Genomic DNA, 19,167 nt, shown 5'->3' with positions numbered 1-19,167 from the left:
GGAGTCCAGAACTAGAGGGCATAGGTTTGGGGCGAGAGAGGAAAGATATAAAACAGACCTAAGGGGCAACTTTTTCACACAGAGGGTGGTACGTGTATGGAATGAGCTGCCAGAGGTTGTGGTGGAGGCTGGTACAATTGCAACATTTAAGAGGCATTTGGATGGGTATATGAATAGGAAGGACTTGGATGGATATGGGCCTCTGGCAGGTGGGACTAGATTGGGTTGGGATTTCTGGTCGGCATGGATGGGTTGGACCGAAGGGTATTTTCCGTGCTGTAAGTCTATTTGACTCTCGAAGGTTGAGAGCTATGGTCTTATTGAGCTGAGCGATGTTATTTCTTTATTTATTGATTTGTATTAAGTATAGTTTTGGTTTCTTTTGTAGAGTAGTACAGTAGTTGGTTTATTGTTGTTTTTGATGTTATGAAGCTATATTTTCATGTTGCTGTAACTTTCTAATTTTGGAAAGTAAAACCTTTCAATAAAAATATTTTTTTAAAAACCACAAGATACCCCGATTTACTCGTTTTTCAGACCCGTGTTTACAGATAGGAGGAACTAACTTTCTGTTCTTATCAATAATTACTATTCATTACAAATAAATAGATTCTAACTACAGATAAATAATTATGAACTGCTAACATATAACACTGCAAGTTAAAACTCTTAACCATTTCCAAGACTCACCCCCTCCACACTCTCACACACATATATTAAAAAAAAGAGTGTTCTGGGCAGAGGGAACAACAGGGAAGGTATTTCAGCGTTCCCTGTCCAGAGAGATTACTGAGGTAATCCTTTTGCTGACTAAGGAAGCTGCCTCTCAATTTCCTTTTACAGGTTCTTTCCCTTGTTTGCAGGAGGCACAGGGTCACTGCTTCACACTAACAAACACCTCTGATTTATTCATTAAAATCACAATTTACAGCATATGGTGAGGGGAAATAAAGTGGCTCTCCTCAGACCTGAGATGGTTTTTAATGCAGAGCTAAAACAGATCCTTTCTTTATAAAGGTCTGAGAGCTTCTGAAGCCAACATTCACAATCCCAAACTGTTTAGTTCCCTAGAAGTCAGTCACATAATTATTGGCAAGGAGGCCATTGTCAACAATAACTGGTTACTCGTCCACAGATCAATCAGCAGCTTGTTGCCAGCTAAATCTCAATTTATACAGAGTCCTCTAGCTCCAGCTCGGTTACAGACAAATTTCCCCACTGAACCAACAGCTGTGTAAACAGCACTTACAATGAGTATCAGATAACTTGCTTTTACCAAGTGCAGCAATCCTTCAACAAATATTGGCTTTTAAATCAATCTATTTCTCATTTCAGTCCACAATAAAAAATACAGAAAAATAAAAAGATACCGTCTTTGCAAGCCAAGGAAGTGTTATTTACAATGCATGAACGCATGTGCAGTCATGGTTTTAGAGACTGATAAATTTTTGATCACCAGTAGCATAAAGGATTATGGGGATGAAACATGAAAATACTTGTGTTAAAAGTTACTGAAGTGTTCAATCAGTCATTTTCGTATTAAACAGAAAAGGCTCAATGGGTTGAATGGCGTATTCCTGTGTTCCTGCACATGTTTGTGTGTGCTTCTGTATTTACATCGAACACACAGGTGAGTGGGTGGCTACTTCTGTATGTAGTGGTACAGAAAAGGATGAGTGAGGTGCGTGAGGATTAGTGGGTGGCTGGTGTCACTCCTCAAAGACTGATTCCCTGTGTTGTAAGTCGTGGAGAGGTGAGGCATAGAAACAGACCCTTTGGTCCAACACATCCATACCAACTAGATATCCCAACCCAATCTAGTCCCACCTACCAGCACCCGGCCCATATCCCTCCAAACTCTTCCTATTCATATACCCATCCAAATGCCTCTTAAATGTTGCAATTGTACCAGCCTCCACCACTTCCTTTGGCACCTCATTCCATACACGTACCACCCTCTGGGTGAAAAAGTTGCTCCTTAGATTTCTTTTATATCTTTCCCCTCTCACCCTAAACCTATGCCCTCTAGTTCTGGACTCCCCCACCCCAGGGAAAAGACTTTGCCCATTTACCCTATCCATGCCTCTCATCATTTTGTAAACCTCTATAAAGTCACCCCTCAGCCTCCGACGCTCCAGGGAAAACAGCCCCAGCCTGTTCAGCCTCTCCCTATAGCTCAAATCCTCCAACCCCGGCAATATCCTTGTAAATCTTTTCTGAACCCTTTCAATTTGCACAACATTTTTCCGATAGGAAGGAGAGCAGAATTGCATGCAATATTCCAACAATGGCCTAACCAATGTCCATTGGTACAGCCGCAACATGACCGCCCAACTCCTGTACTCAATACTCTGACCAATAAAAGAAAGCATACCAAACACCGCCTTCACTATCTTATCTAACTGCGACTCCACTTTCAAGGAGCTATGAATCTGCACTCCAAGATCTCTTTGTTCAGCAACACTCCCTAGGACCTTACCATTAAGTGTATAAGTCCTACTAAGGTTTGCTTTCCCAAAATGCAGCACCTCGCATTTATCTGAATTGATCTCCACCTGCCACTTCTCAGCCCATTGGTCCATCTGGTCAAGATCCTGTTATAATCTGAGGTAACCCTCTTCGCTGTCCACTACACCTTCAATTTTGGTGTCATCTGCAAACTTACTAACTGTACCTCTTATGCTCGCATCCAAATCATTTATGTAAATGACAAAAAGTAGAGGACCCAGCACCGATCCTTGTGGCACTCCATTGGTCACAGGCTTCCAGTCTGAAAAACAACCCTCCACCACCACCCTCTGTCTTCTACCTTTCAGCCAGTTCTGAATCCAAATGGCTAGTTCTCCCTGTATTCCATGAGATCTAACCTTGCTAATCAGTCTCCCATGGGGAACCTTTTTGAATGCCTTACTGAAGTCCATATAGATCACATCTACTGCTCTGCCCTCATCAATCTTCTTTGTTGCTTCTTCAAAAAACTCAATCAAGTTTGTGAGACATGATTTCCCATGCACAAAGCCATGGTGACTATCCCTAAACATTCCTTATCATTTCGTAATCTGGAAAAATGGCAGGAGCAGATCAAATGTTTCCTGAGAGGATTAAACTTCAGTCAGTGCTCTCGTCTGGAACACAAAGAGCCTGCTGTGAAGCTCTGCACAAGTCACCCAGTTAGTCAGAGTCTGAGGATGGTGACACTTGCTGGGCAGATACCAATCCTCAGTTCACAATTGTTCCAACTCTCCACTCACATCTTTGCTGATTTTCATCTGCAACCAGCAGTTGCTGCAGCTTTTCCCTGTCATCAGCTTGCTTCAGATTAGACCATACTCTTCTCTGCTGCCTCCTTGACATAGTGGTACATTAAAGCTCAATTACATGAGGCATTGGAACAAGTCCTGAACAGATATTGTTATCAGCTGCAGCTGTTGTTTCTCAGCAGGTCAACATATAATTCATTGCACTCCCTCTCTGACTGGAATTAAAATGCATCATAATAATTCAGAACGATGTCCCAGACCAAAACCTGCCTTTTACTGCCCAGACCCAATACCCATTCCCCACAACCGCTCCTCCTCAAACTCCAGCCCTGAATATATCTCAGAATTTTACAGCACAGATGAAAGCCATTCAGGCCAACAGGTTCCCTCATTTTTATTCTCAAGTATCCATGCAGCCCATTTCATCTTACCCCATCAACACATTTCTCTATTTCTTTCTTTCTCCTATATTTATTCAGTTTCCTCAGTCTATGCTATCTGCTTCAACTAGTCCCTGTGGGATTAGAGTGGTGCTGGAAAAGCACAGCAGGTCAGGCAGCATCTGAGGAGCAGGGAAATCGACGTTTCGGGTAAAAGCCCTTCATCAGGAATTGCCTGAAACGTCGATTTTCCTGCTCCTTGGATGCTGCCTGGCCTGCTGTGCTTTTCCAGCACTACTCTAATCTTGACTCTAATCTCCAGCATCTGCAGCACCCACTTTCACCTGCTCCCTGCAGGAGCATGCTTCACACTTTATCACTTTACACTTACAGTGATTTACCCTAAAATCAATCAGCTTTCATAATTTAAAGATCTCTGTCAAGACACCCCTTGGTACAATCACAAATTGGAGTGACCCTAAATTACAGAGATCACAGTAACTTTACTTCCACCTGATGAAGAGATGCTCACCTGTCCAGCAGATATGTGTCCTGGCCACCAGGCAATTGCAGGCTCCCGCATTCCTCCTTCAAATGTTGTCTCCTTTCCACACAAGAACGGACCATTACTCCCACCTACAGCAAAACAAATCTCAACATAAACTAACTGCAGGATAATCACTTTAGCTGCTGACACATTGATAGTAATAATTGTTTTCATGTAACATCCTTGAGTGCTGTCACTATCTACAGATGATACAAATACCTCAGCAAGGGGCCCAGCAATCACTTCTCTAGCTTTCCACAGAGTTCTAGGGTACACCTGATCAGGTCCTGGGGACTTTTCCACTTTTATGCGTTTCAAGACATCCAGTACTTCCTCCTCTGTAATATGGACATTTTTCAAGATGTCACCATCTATTTCCCCACATTCTATATCTTCCATGTCCTTCTCTACAGTAAACAATGATGCAAAATACTCATTTAGTATCTTTCCCAACCCTGCAGCTCCTCACATAGGCCGCCTTGCTGATCTTTGAGGGGCCCTATTTTCGCCCTAATTACCCTTTTGTCCTTAATGTATTTATAAAAAAACCCTTTGGATTATCCTTAACCCTATGTGCCAAAGCTATTTCATGTCCCCTTTTTGCCCTCTTGATTTCCTTCTTAGGTATACGCCTACTACCTTTATACTCTTCCGAGGATTCACTCTATCTCTCCTGTCTACACCTGACATATGCTTCCTTCTTTTTCTTAACCAAAACTTCAATTTCTCTAGTCATCTAGCAGTCCCTATATCTACCAGCCTTTCCTTTCACCCTCACAGGAATATACTGTCTCTGGACTCTCATTATCTCATATTTGAAGGCTTCCCATTTTCCAGCCATCTCTTTATCTGCCAATATCAACTTTTCCTTTTCCACCACTATTTTAAAACTAATAGAATTATGGTCACTGGTCCAAAGGTGCACCCCCACTGACACCTCAGTCACCTGCCCTGCCTTATTTCCCAAGAGTAGATCAAGTTTTGCACCTTCTCTCATAGGAGAAAGTGAGGACTGCAAATGCTGGAGATCAGAGTCGAGAGTGTGGTGCTGGAAAAGCACATCAGGTCAGGCAGTATCTGAGGAGCAGGACAATCGACGTTTCGGGCATAAGCACTTCAATTCTTGATGAATTCCTGATGAAGGGCTAAAGCCCGAAACTCTGATTCTCCTGCTTCTTGGATGCTGCCTGACCAGCTGTGCTTTTGCAGCACCACACCATCTCTAGTAGGTACAGCCACAGTACTTGTGAGGGAAGAAATGAAAGAAAGAAAGATACTAAAAAAGGTAGAGATAGGGAATGGTGAGGTTTTGAAATGATTTGAAAAGAAGGATAAGATTTTTAAATTGAAGCAGAGCTCTTAAGAGACACAGACTATCCTGACCAAACTTCTGCTGCACACTTGCACACAGGCAGCAGAAGCCTTGTCCAGGAGATTATTGGCGGCCAAGGGTGGTGATGTTTGAGAATTGAGAGGTTGTTGAAGGTGACAGATTGCAATTTGATTTTGAGGATTGGCAATGATGAAAGATGTGTTTTTAATTAAGGAGAAGATTACATCTCATCTTGGATGTATTCAGATAGAGCAGGTAACCTAGGCAGCCCAGACATCAGGTTTGAGATCAAAATTATTCTGTTTAAATTAAACAATGTAACTCACCAAACTAGGGATATTGTTGAAGAGAAAGTAAGGATTGCAGATGCTAGAGATCAGAGTCAAAAAGTGTGGCACTGGAAAAGCACAGCAGGTCAGACAGCATCCGAGGAACAGATCACCACCCCCCACCTCATCCCAGATCCAACCCTCCAACTATGCTCCACCCTCTTGAACTGTCCTACCTGTCCATCTTCCTTCCCACCTAACCGCGCCCCCCTGACCTTTCACTATTACCCACCCACCTGCACCTACCTATCCCCTTCCCAACTACCTTCCCCCAACCCCACCCTCCTAATTATTTCAGCCCTCTTTCCCACTCTCCCATGCTCCTGATGAAGGGCTTATGCCCAAAATATCAACTCTCCTGCTCCCCAGATGCTGCCTGACTGGCTGTGCTTTTCCAGCACCATACTTTTCAATGTGGGATATTCTGAGTGTTCTTTGTTCTTGAATTATTATGCAAGTTACCTTGTAACGAATTGGGAAATTTTGTAAAGATTTGGTAAGTTAACTTCAATATTTATAATTTGGAGCTGCTGGTGTTGGACTGGGGTGTACAAAGTTACAAATCACACACACCAGGTTAAAGTCCAACCGGTTTACTTGGACAACCACCTGCTGAAGGAGCGACACTCCTTCATCAGGTGGTTGTGGAGTACACAATTGTAAGACACAGAACTTATAGCAAAAGTTTACAGTGTGATGTAACTGACTCCTATGCACAGACATGCACAGACACTCACACACACTCCTACAGACACACACACTCCCACACTCTCACATGCACCCTCTCACAGACTTCAACCACTTTACACTCTCATACACATATACACTCTCTCACAGACAGCCACAACCCTCCACCCTAGACACACACACACACACGCACGCCCACAGACATACACACATTCGCACATGCATCCTCTCACAGACTTAGACACTTTACACACACACATACATATACACACTCTCTCACAGACACTCACAAACCCCCACCCCAGACACACACACACATGCAAACATACACATTTATGTTTTTGGGGTGATTTGTACTTGCAGAGTTACATTATACTTTGCTTAAAAACTGCATGAATGCATGTAAGACTGTTAACTCACATTATGGCACGACAGGGAACACAGGGGGCTAACACCTTCAACATCTCAACATCTTATTTGCGCTGACACCAATTGTTACAGTTAACCTGAGAATGTAACTTTTAAAGAAAGTTTTGTGATTTACATATGAAAGCAGTGAAACTATCATGGTCATTCTAACAGATGAGAGACTTAACAAACAATCAAGGTATTTTTCAATGTCTAATTTCAGTTATATTTGGCACAAATACCTGAGGAGTGATGAGGAGATCTGAAATGCATGAATAGCAGTAACTTTAAAAGTGAATTTGAAATATACTTGAAGTAAAAAATATTTGCAGGGCCCCTCAAAAAATCAGCAAGGCATCCTATGTGTGGTGCCGCAGGAGATGGAGGAGATACTAAACAAGTATATCATTGTTTACTGTGGAGAAGGACATGGAAGATATAGAATGTGGGGAAATAGATGGTGATATCTTGAAAAGTGTCCATATTACAGAGGAGGAAGTCCTGGATGTCTTGAAACACATAAAAGTGGATAAATCCCCAGGACCTAATCAGATGCACCTTGGAATTCTGTGGGAAGCTAGGGAAGTGATTGCTGGGCCCCTTGCTGAGGTATTTCTATCATTGAAAGAGCATACGGAGTATGACCAATTGAAGAGCTCTAAGAGTCAGCACAGGCATGATAGGCTGAATTTCTATATGATTCTAAACTATTCATAAGAGACATGAATTGTCATAACTATGGACGGAGTGACAGGCACCTCTTTCAGTGGGCTACTTATGTTTTGTACCTATCACTAAATGAACCCACCTTGATTGGGGGCTGAGATGAGTGCAGCTCCATTGTCTGATGTGAAAAACACAAATGTGTTGTTGGCAATATTTTGGGTGTGCAGTTCCTGTAGGATTTTCCCAATACTGTCATCTATCTCGCGGACTGCATCCCCATATCTGGAAACAGTCCAAACACAATGTTACAATGCAAAAAACAAACCACTGTCAACAGCACCTATTTCACAGTTTACAACGATAGTTGATTAAATTAAACTAGTGGTTTTTATTTGCTTAGAGAGCGCCCAGTAAATTGTAAAACTGCCACCATGTTCTGAGAAATCCATATGTTTCTTTGCAAATTTCACACATTCTCTCTGCATGGAGGTCAGTGCATTTACTCAACTCTCAGGAGTTTATGTGCGATTGTCTGAGCTAAGGCACAGAGACTCTAAAAGATGCAGTGGAGGGAGTACCGCTAACTTTTAACCAGCTACAACCGCTAATCTGGCAAATGCACAGATGGGATGAAGGTTAAATGTTTGTCCAGCATGCACCAAACTGTGTTAATCTGCAGGAATATCTGAGTCATGCAGAAAGTATCTTAAACCATAGTGTCAAATCTCATCCTCAGCTTACTGTATCACAAGATCAGATCAATAAGCCTGTCACAGAAAGCTAATTGGTAGGCTTATGCGGAAAGTCAGGAGGCATGGGATAGAGGGAAACTTGGCCAATTGGATTGAAAACTGGCTAACCGGTCGAAGTCAGAGAGTGGTGGTAGATGGTAAATATTCAGCCTGGAGCCCAGTTACAGTGGAGTTCCGCAGGGATCAGTTCTGGGTCCTCTGCTGTTTGTAATTTTTATTAATGACTTGGATGAGGGAGTCGAAGGGTGGGTCAGTAAATTCGCAGATGATACGAAGATTGGTGCAGTTGTGGACAGTGAGGAGGGCTGTTGTCGGCTGCAAAGGGACTTAGATATGATGCAGAGCTGGGCTGAGGAGTGGCAGATGGAGTTCAACCCTGCCAAGTGTGAGGTTGTCCATTTTGGAAGAACAAATAAGAATGCGGAATACAGGGTTAACGGTAGAGTTCTTAGTCAGGTGGAGGAACAGAGGGATCTTGGGGTCTATGTACATAGATCTTTGAAAGTTGCCACTCAGGTGGATAGAGCCTGTAAGAAGGCCTATGGTGTATTAGCGTTCATTAGCAGAGGGATTGAATTCAAGAGTCGTGAAGTGATGTTGCAGCTGTACAGGACTTTGGTTAGGCCACATTTGGAGTACTGTGGGCAGTTCTGGTCGCCTCACTTTAGGAAAGATGTGGAAGCTTTGGAGAGGGTGCAGAGAAGATTTACCAGGATGTTGCCTGGAATGGAGAATAAGTTGTACGAGGACAGGTTGAGAGTTCTCGGCCTTTTCTCGTTGGAACGGCGAAGGATGAGGGGTGACTTGATAGAGGTTTATAAGATGATCAGAGGAATAGATAGAGTAGACAGTCAGAAACTTTTTCCCCGGGTACAACAGAGTATTACAAGGGGACATAAATTTAAGGTGAATGGTATAGGGGAGATGTCAGGGGTGGGTTCTTTACCCAGAGAGTGGTGGGGGCATGGAATGCGCTGCCCGTGGCAGTGGTAGAGTCAGAATCATTGACGACCTTTAAGCGGCAATTGGATAGGTACATGAATGGGTGCTTAATCTAGGATAGATGTTCAGCACAACATCGTGGGCCGAAGGGCCTGTTCTGTGCTGTATTGTTCTATGTTCTAATTGGTTACAAAAGCCCTGGCAATCTCACACCTACAGTCTTAACCATAATTAGCTTAGCAATGCCACTGTTTAGAACAGAATGCACTGACCAGTACTTACAAGCCTCTCCGACTTGTTCCCAGGAAAGTTCTTGATGCATAGACTGGTGCATGTGTTGCATCAACAGCCCAATAAAGGAGGAAGTTTTGCTTCTTGGCAGCCTGTCGCCTGATAAACTCAATTGCTTCCTGCGCATTCAAGAGGAACATCATTAAAAAACCGACTAGACCACTAAATACCAGCCATCTGCAGCAGAGTGACTGACCCTCACACTGGCCTGAGATTCCAGCACAGGGACTGACTCTCACACTGGGCTGAGACTCCATGTATAGGGACTGACCCTCACACTGGCCCAAGACTCTAGCACAGGGGCTGACCCTCACACTGGCCAGAGACTCCAGCACAGGGACTGACCCTCACAGTGGTCTGAAACTCCATGCACAGGGACTGAGCCTCATAGGGTCTGAAACTCCAGCACAGGGACAGACCCTCATACTGGCCTGAGACTCCAGCACAGGGACTGACCCTCACACTGGTCTGAGATTCCAGCACAGGGACTGACCCTCACACTGGCCTGAGACCCCCATGTACAGGGACTGACCCTCACATTGACCTGAGACTCCAGGTACAGGGACTTACCCTCACACTGGCCTGAGATTCCAGCACAGGGACTGACTCTCACACTGGGCTGAGACTCCATGTACAGGGACTGACCCTCACTCTGGCCCAAGACTCTAGCACAGGGGCTGACCCTCACACTGGCCAGAGACTCCAGCACAGGGACTGACCCTCACAGTGGTCTGAAACTCCATGCACAGGGACTGAGCCTCATAGGGTCTGAAACTCCAGCACAGGGACTGACCCTCACACTGGCCTGAGACCCCATGCACAGGGACTGACTCTAACACTGGTCTGAGACTCCATGTACAGGGACTGACCCTAACACTGGCCTGAGACTCCAGCACAGGGACTGACCCTCACACTGGCCTGAGACCCCATGCACAGGGACTGACCCTCACACTGGTCTGAGATCCATGTACAGAGACTGACCATCACATCGGCCTGAGACTCCAGCACAGGGATGGACCCTCACACTGGCCCGAGACCCCAGCACAGGGACTGACCCTCACAGTGGTCTGAAACTCCAGCAGAGGGATGGACCCTCACACTGACCCGAGACTCCATGCACAGGGACTGACCCTCACACTGACCCGAGACCCCAGCACAGGGACTGACCCTCACAGTGGTCTGAAACTCCAGCAGAGGGATGGACCCTCACACTGACCCGAGACTCCATGCACAGGGACTGACCCTCACACTGACCCGAGACTCCATGCACAGGGACTGACCCTCACACTGACCCGAGACTCCATGCACAGGGATTGACCCTCACACTGACCCAAGACTCCATGCACAGGGACTGACCCTCACACTGACCCAAGACTCCAGCACAGGGATTGACCCTCACACTGACCCAAGACTCCATGCACAGGGACTGACCCTCACACTGGCCCGAGACTCCAGCACAGGGACTGACCCTCGCACTGGCCCGAGACTCCAGCACAGGGACTGACCCTCACACTGGCCTGAGACTCCATGCACAGGGACTGACCCTCACACTGGCCCGAGACTCCAGCACAGGGACTGACCCTCGCACTGGCCCGAGACTCCAGCACAGGGACTGACCCTCACACTGGACTGAGACTCCATGCACAGGGACTGACCCTCACACTGGCACGAGAATCCATGCACAGGGATTGACCCTCACACTGACCCAAGACTCCAGCACAGGGACTGACCCTCACACTGACCCAAGACTCCAGCACAGGGACTGACCCTCACATTGGCCTGAGACTCCAGATTTTTCAGCATACCACTTGTTCTCCAATTTAGTTTCTTGTGTTTGGGAAGTGTTTGCTTCTCCTTCAGTTATATTATGAATGAAGACTAGAGAGAACCAACATTAAAATGCCAGTCAAAAATGATTTTCTTTTGTATTCACTCATGACATGTCGGCATTGCTGGCTGGTGAGCACTTACTGCCCATCCCTAATTGCCCTTGAGAAAGAGACGCTTGGCTGCCTTCTTGAATCATTACAGTCCGTGAGCTGTTGGTACCACAATGCCCTGAGAGAGGGAATTCCAGGATTTTTATCCAGGGACATTTCTGGAGGGCATTAATTTTCCAAGTCAGGACGGTGAGTGGCTTGGAGGGGTACATGCAGGTGCTGGTGTTCCCATGTATCTGCTACCCTTGTCTTTTAGACTGAATGGTCAGGGGTTTGAAGGTGCTGCCTACGGAGCCTTGATAAACTTCTGCAGTGTATATTATGGACAGTACTCCCTGCTGCTACTGAGCATCGGTGGTGGAGGGAGTGGATGTTTGTGGAAATGGTACCAATCAAGCAGGCTGCTTCATCCTGCATGTGTCAAGCTTCTTGATTGTAGTTGGAGCTGCACCCATCCACTCAATTGGGGAGTATTTCATCACACCCCTGACTTGTGACTTCTAGATTGTGGACAGGTTTTGGAAAGTCAGGAGGGGAGTTAAGCACTGTGTGTAGCCTCTGACCTGCTCTTGTAGCCACTGTATTGATATGGCTATCCCAATTCAGTTTCTGACAGCGGTAACTCCCAGATTGTGGATAATGGGGAAGTCAGTGATGGTAATACAATTGGATGTCAAGGTATGATGGTTAGATTGTATCTTAATGGAGATAGTCATTATCTGGTATTTGTGTGTCACAAATGTTACTTGTCACTTGTCAGCCCACACATGGATATTGTCCAGGTCTTGTTACATTTGGATGTGGCCCACTTCAGTATTTGAGAAGTCACGATTGGTGATGAACATCCAGTAATCATCAGTGAACATCCCCACTTCTGCTTTTATGATGGATGGAAGGTCACTGATGAAGCAAATGAAGATGGTTGGGCTAGTACTCTCCCCTGATGAACTCCTGCAGAGATGTCCTGGAGCTGAGATGAGTGAGCTGCAACAACCACAACCATCTTCCTGTGTGCCAAATATGACTTCAACCATCAGAGTATTCTCGATTCTCATTGACTTCAGTTTTGCTCCTCGGTTGAATGCAGCCTTGATGTCGAGGGCTGTCACTCTCACCTCACCTCTGAAATTCAGGCTGTAATGTGGTCAAGAGCTGAGTGACTGTGGTGGAACCCAAACTGGACATCAGTGAGCAGGTTATTGCTGAGCAGGAGAGGCTTGATAGCACTGTTGATGACACCTTCCATCATCCAGTGCCTCCGTACATTTCCTGATATCACATAGAGTGAATTGGATTGCCTGCAGACATCTATGATACTGGGGACAGGAGGAGATCGGACGAGGCCAAGATGGATCATCCACTTGATGCTTCTGGCTGAAAATTGCTATGAAAGCTTCAGCTTTACCTTTTGATGTGTTGGGCTCTTCCATCATTGAAGAAGGGGATATATGTGGAGCAGCCTCGTCCAGGGAGTTGTTTAAAAGATAATAAAGAGAAAATTGAGATAAAACTGTCCAACTATCCACAAAATAACGTGACAATTTTGTATGGTAAATTTGTATTTTAAACCCAAGGATTTAAGTTCATTCAGAATGTTAATCAGGAGAAAATATTAAGGAATATAGAATGTAAGAGTCATATTGGACTTGAAACATAACTCTGTTTCTCTCTCCACAGAGAATACCAAATCTGCTTGGTTTCTCCAGCATTCTGTGTTTGTTGCAGGGTATTCATAACAACAGTGTCATGGCTGCATTACCTGTAAGTATATCTGAGTGAGGTTGGATTCTCCAATTTTTAAGTCAATCTTAAACTCTTCATAATACCTGCATAAGAACCACAGATACTGGGTTATCTTCAGACAAAATAGTTTTTGCAATTGAATTCTAACAGTGGACTCTGCACAGACAAGGGGAACACTCTGGGTGTGGGAACTGAGGAGAACAGAATGAATGGTGAATCAAGATTTTTGACAAAGAAGAGAACAAATGGGACAGGACAGAAGACCAAGATGAAGAGGATAAAGGGGGAGAATCAAAGTCGTGATTTCCCAGCCTGAATATAAAACCGGATTGCTAAGCTTTGCAAATTCATTGCAAATGAACATAACCTTATTATTTATGTCACTTTTGGTGATGTGGGAAGACAGTTAAGGGAAAGATCATGAGATATTAGATGGGATAAGCATACAAGAAAGAAATTATTAAAAGGTTTGACATAGAGTCATAGAGATGTACAACACGGAAACAGACACTTTGGTCCAACTCGTCCATGCCAACCTAGTCCCACCTGCCAGCACCCGGCCCATATCCCTCCAAACCCTTCCTATTCATATATCCATCCAAATGCCTCTTAAATGTTGCAATTGTACCAGCCTCCACCACTTCCTTTGGCAGTTCATTCCACACATGTACCACCCTCTGTGTGAAAAAGTTGCCCCTTAGGTCTCTTTTTTATCTTTCCCCTCTCCCCCTAAACCTATGCCCTCTAGTTCTGGACTCCCCCACTCCAGGGAAAAGACTTTGCCCATTTACCCTATCCATGCCTCTCATCATTTTGTAAACCTCTATAAGGTCACCCCTCACCTCCGACGCTTCAGGGAAAACAGCCCCAGCCTGTTCAGTCTCTCCCTATAATTCAAATCCTCCAACCCTGGCAATATCCTTGTAAATCTTTTCTGAACCCTTTCAATTTGCACAACATTTTTCCGATAGGAAGGAGACCAGAATTGCATGCAATATTCCAACAGTGGCCTAACCAATGTCCTGTACAGCCGCAACATGACCTTCCAATCCCTGTATTCAATACTCTGACCAATCTTCTGAAGTAGATAAATTACCGATCCAGATGAATTATATGCCAGGTTGTGATAAGTAGCAAGGCAGGAAGTGCAGAAACTCATATTTCAGTCCTGCTGGATTACAGGAGTGGTACAAGAGGATGGGATGACTACCTTGTACTGTCATTTTAAAATGGATGATGGGATGATCTGCCTATTGTATTCGTCCCTTCAACGGACTTGGCCTAATGTTATTAATTGATTCCTGGAAAATTATGCAGAACAACTTAACACAGAACCATCTTTCTTCCATGACTATACACTCCTAACCATACTTGAAACCCAGCTCTCACAGGCTCAACATAAATTTCTAACTGGAGAACGATGTTCATGTGATACGACAGTGTGCAGGATTATGTTAAGCTTTTGTAAAAGAAGAAGGAGATTTTGAGAGAATTGTATAGCATAGTAACTTAACCACATCTTGGGTAATGCACGCAATTCTGTTCATCTCATCGTAAGAAATATCTATTGGAGATGGTCGGAGGAGCTTTACGGGGATTTGCCAGGACTGGACATATTTAGGTTTAAGGAAAGAAAGGATCATCTTGGTCTATTTTTCTTGTAACAGAATAAACGGAGAGATTTAACTATCAAAGGATTATAGATAATCTAAATAGGGATGATCGATTTCACTTAGCAGAGGGCCAAAAACCAGCAAGTATCTGACAGAACAATTAGAGAGAAGTGGAAATATTCTTTCACCCTGAAGAATGAAGGGACCTGGAACCTACTGCCTAAAAGGGTGGTAGAAGTACAAATCTCACCACACTTTAAAAAGTAATTGAATGTCCATTTGAAGGGCTCTGAACTTCTGGGCTAGGAGCCCTTTGTAGAAAGGGATTCCACTCAGTAGTTCTTTGTCAAAAAGCAAAGACACAATAGGCCAAATAGCCCCTCTTTGGACAAGTTAAGTGAATGGGCAAATGCATGGCAGGTGCAGTATAATGTGGACAAATGTAAGGTAGTGCACTTCGGTTGCAAAAACAGAAAGGCAGATCGACCTTTCTGAAAGACAACGAACTTACAGAAGAAATTCAGCAGACCATCAAACAGACAGTTGCTTGCACCAACACTAGGCAGGAAGACGGAAGGGATCACCCTCAACACACAGGAAAGAAAAGCCCTAGAAGGACTCAAAAAAGACAGAAACATTGCAATCCTACCTATCTGAGAACAAAGGGCACATGACCATCATCCTAAACAGAACACGGTACAATGAAAAGGCGAACTCACTGCTTGCAGATACTGACACTTATCAAAAGGTGGTAACAGGCCCTACTCCACAGCTAGAAAACAGTATCATAGCTGCATTGAAGCTTCATAAATCAGGACACATTAACAAGACAAAACTCCAAAAAATAAAACCTGATGGATCCAACACACCCCTTCTAGGGATTACCTAATGTATACAAACCAGGGCCACTGCCCTGGTTGAGGCAAAAACAATGAATGCTCAAGGAGTTATGATTTGGAGGTTCCGGTGTTGGACTGGGGTGGACAAAGTTAAAAAAAATCACACAACGTCAGGTTATAGTCCAACAGATTCATTTGGAAGCACTAGCTTTAGGAGCACTGCTCCTTCATCAAGTGGTTGTGGAGTATAAGATTGTAGGACACAGAATTTATAGCAAAGGTTTGCAGTGAGATGTAACTATGTTGGCCTAGATAATGCACTGAAGATATGAGGTGCCCTGTGTGAGGCTGTCTGTGCCCCATTGTTCAGACTGATTCTAATCTAAAAAAGGGATTTACAAAATCTTGCATAGATTTAAGCAGTTTTGAGCAAAATAAAATGTAATTCTCCAAGTACAAACTCACCCCACAAACTTATACTTGTGTGTGTGTGTGTGTGTGTGTGCAGGGGGAATATGAGTATCTGTGAGAGAGTGTGTGTATGTGAGTGAGAGTGTAAAGGGGTATAAGTCTGTGAGAGGGTGCTTGTGTGAGTGTGGGAGTGTATATATTAGTGAATGAGAGGATCTGTGTGAGTGTATGGATCTGTAGGAGCGTGCATGTGTGTGTGTGTGTCTGTGTGTGTGCATGTGAGTGTGTGTACGCAGTGCATTGGGGTCACCTGTAGTGTGACATGAACCCAGGGTCCCGGTTGAGACCATCCTCATGGGTACCGAACTTGGCTATCAGCTTCTGCTCAGCCACTTTGTGTTGTTGCCTGTCCCGAAGTCCGCCTTGGAGGATGGTCACCGAAGGTCCAAGGTCGAATGTCCTGGACCACTGAAGTGTTCTCCGACTAGGAGGGAATACTCCTGTCTGTTGATTGTTGTGCGGTGTCTATTCATCCGCTGCCGTAGCGTCTGCTCGGTCTCACCAATGTATCACGCCTCAGGGCATCCTTGCCTGCAGCAGATGAGACAATGTTGGCCAAGTCACCTCAGATGTTGCCTGGCCTGTTGCTCTTTTCCAGCACCACAATTTTCAACTCAAGTCACTTGAGTACCTGTCAAGCACATGGTCGGAGGTGTCCCCACGTATTATGGTGGTATCCGTGTCGACAATCTGACATGTCTTGCAGCATTTACCGTGAAAAGATTGTATGGTGTTGTCCTGAAAGCCAGGCAGTTTGTTGCAAACAATGATATGTTGAGGTTTGGTGGTTGTTTAAAGGCGAGTAGTGGAGATGTGGGGAAGGTCTTGGTGAGGTGCTCATCCTCAATGATAATATGTTGCAGGTCATGAAGAACATGGCGTAATTCTTTGGCTCCTTGGAAGTACTGGACAACGAAGGGTACCCTGTCAGTTGCAGCACCTGTCTGTCTCCTGAGGAGGTCATTACGGTTTCTCGCTGTGGCACGTCAGAACTGGCGGTCGATGAGTTAAGCATCGTTACCCGTTCTTGTGAGGGCATCCTTGAGTACTTCAAAGTGCCCATCAAATTCCTCCCCATCTGAAAAGAGCCTGTGTACGCGTAGGGCTTGTCCTTGGGGACAGCTGTTTAATATGTTTCGGGTGGAAGCTGGAGAAGTGTAGCATCAAATTACACAAGCACCCTCTCACACACATATATCTTTTACACTCACACACACAGACACACTCTCACAGACACTCATATGCCTCTGCATGCACGCATATACACACACTCAACACTCTCATACGCCTCTGCACACACGCATACACACACACACAGATAAGTGTGGGGTGTATTTGTACTTGCAGAATTACATTTAATTTTGCTCAAAAACTGCTTAGATCCATGTAAGATTCTGTAAATCCCTTTTTTTTATTAGAATCAGTCTGAACACTGGGGCACAGACAGCCTCACACAGGGCTGAACCAACATGGTACCTATTGTTAAAGTTCACTTAAGAATGAACTTTAAGAAATTTCTGGAATTTACATATAAAAGAACTGAAACCAACATGGTCATTCTAAAAGATGACAGACTTAACAAACAATCCAGGTCTTTTTCAATGTATAATTTCAGTTACATCACACTGTAAACGTTTGCTATAAATTCTGTGTCCTACGATCTTATACTCCATAACCACCTGATGAAGGAGCAGCGCTCCGAAAGCTAGTGCTTTCAAATAAACCTGTTGGACTATAACCTGGTGCTCTGTGAGGAGTTTGATACGGTTCTTACAGCTAAACAGATTGAAGGGCACGGATGAAAGCGGAAACCGGAGATCAGCCATGACAGTACTGTATGGTGGAGCAGGCCATGGGCTGAAGGTCTACTCCTGCTTCTATTTTCAATGCTTCTATGTTTCAATGAAAGGATTAAGCACACATATTTTGTAAATTTCAATAAGATTATTGTCTCTCATCCTTCTAAAATCAAGTACAGACCCAGAGTCCTCAATGCTCCTCACATAGCAAGCCCTTCATTCCTGCAATCTCCCTGGATCCATTCCAAGACCAACACATCCTTCCTTACATACAGGGCACAAAACTGCTTACGATATTCCAAATGCAGCCTGACAAGAGTGTCATACAGCCTCAGCATCCCTGCCCTTGTATTCTAGCCCTCTTGAAATGAATGCTTACATTGCATCTGCCTTCCTAACTGCCAACTGAACCTGCATATTAGCCTTCAGACAATCTTGAAGTAAGACTCCTAACTCTCTCTGTGCTTCCAAAATCTTACCCCATTGACAAAATAAGTTACACTTCTATTCTTCCTGCCAAAGCGCATGACCTCACACTCTCCCATGTTGTATTCCTTCTGCCACATCTTTGCCCACTCTCCTAGCCTGCCCAAGTCTTTCTGCAATGTTCCCACTTCCTCAATACTACCTGTCCTTCCACCTTTGTGTCATCTGCAAATTTATCAACAATGCCCTCAGTTCCTTCATCCAGATCATTAATATATAACACAAATAATTGTGATCCCAACACTGACCCCTGCAGAACTCCATTTGGCACAGGCTGCCATCCTGAAAAAGACTCATTTATCCTTACTCTCTGCCTTCTGCCAGTCAACCAATCCCCAACACCTGGTATCAGTCTAGTGAATCTTCTCTAGACTGTTTCCAATGCTATTGTATCTCACCTTAGATAAGAGGACCAAAACTGTTCACAGTATTCCAACTGTGGTCTAGATAGTACTTTGAATAGGGAAATTTTGCTGAAGCTATGTGTTTATCCACAACATGCTTTCTTGGACTCTTTAATAAGAGCCCATGGCATTGGAGGTAGTCTGTTAGCATTGATAGAGGATTGACGAAATAATAGAAGACAGAGAGCTGCGATAGGGGTCATTTTCTGGACATTAACCTGTAACTAGTGGATGCCACTGGGATTTGTGCTGAGGCCACAATTATTTACAATATATA

General features: G+C 44.4%; 1 protein-coding gene across 1 annotated transcript in view; it reads right to left on the bottom strand.

Annotated features, from left to right (window-relative positions):
* The window catches only part of galns (galactosamine (N-acetyl)-6-sulfatase), a 90,164-nt gene that overhangs the window by 18,946 nt on the left and 52,051 nt on the right, over positions 1 to 19,167 (bottom strand). Inside the window, exons 7-10 of the mRNA XM_060838315.1 lie at positions 13,295 to 13,361; positions 9,587 to 9,714; positions 7,753 to 7,892; positions 4,173 to 4,276 (exon numbers count right to left, since the gene is read on the bottom strand). Of these exons, the coding sequence (XP_060694298.1) occupies positions 4,173 to 4,276; positions 7,753 to 7,892; positions 9,587 to 9,714; positions 13,295 to 13,361 (439 nt within the window). The remainder of the gene's footprint in view (positions 1 to 4,172; positions 4,277 to 7,752; positions 7,893 to 9,586; positions 9,715 to 13,294; positions 13,362 to 19,167) is intronic.

This window comes from Hemiscyllium ocellatum, chromosome 17 (assembly GCF_020745735.1).
Source record: "Hemiscyllium ocellatum isolate sHemOce1 chromosome 17, sHemOce1.pat.X.cur, whole genome shotgun sequence".
Classification (NCBI taxonomy): Eukaryota; Metazoa; Chordata; class Chondrichthyes; order Orectolobiformes; family Hemiscylliidae; genus Hemiscyllium; species Hemiscyllium ocellatum.
The sequence above is the reverse complement of the archived record's forward strand: the minus strand, read 5'-3'. Positions and strand labels throughout refer to the sequence as shown.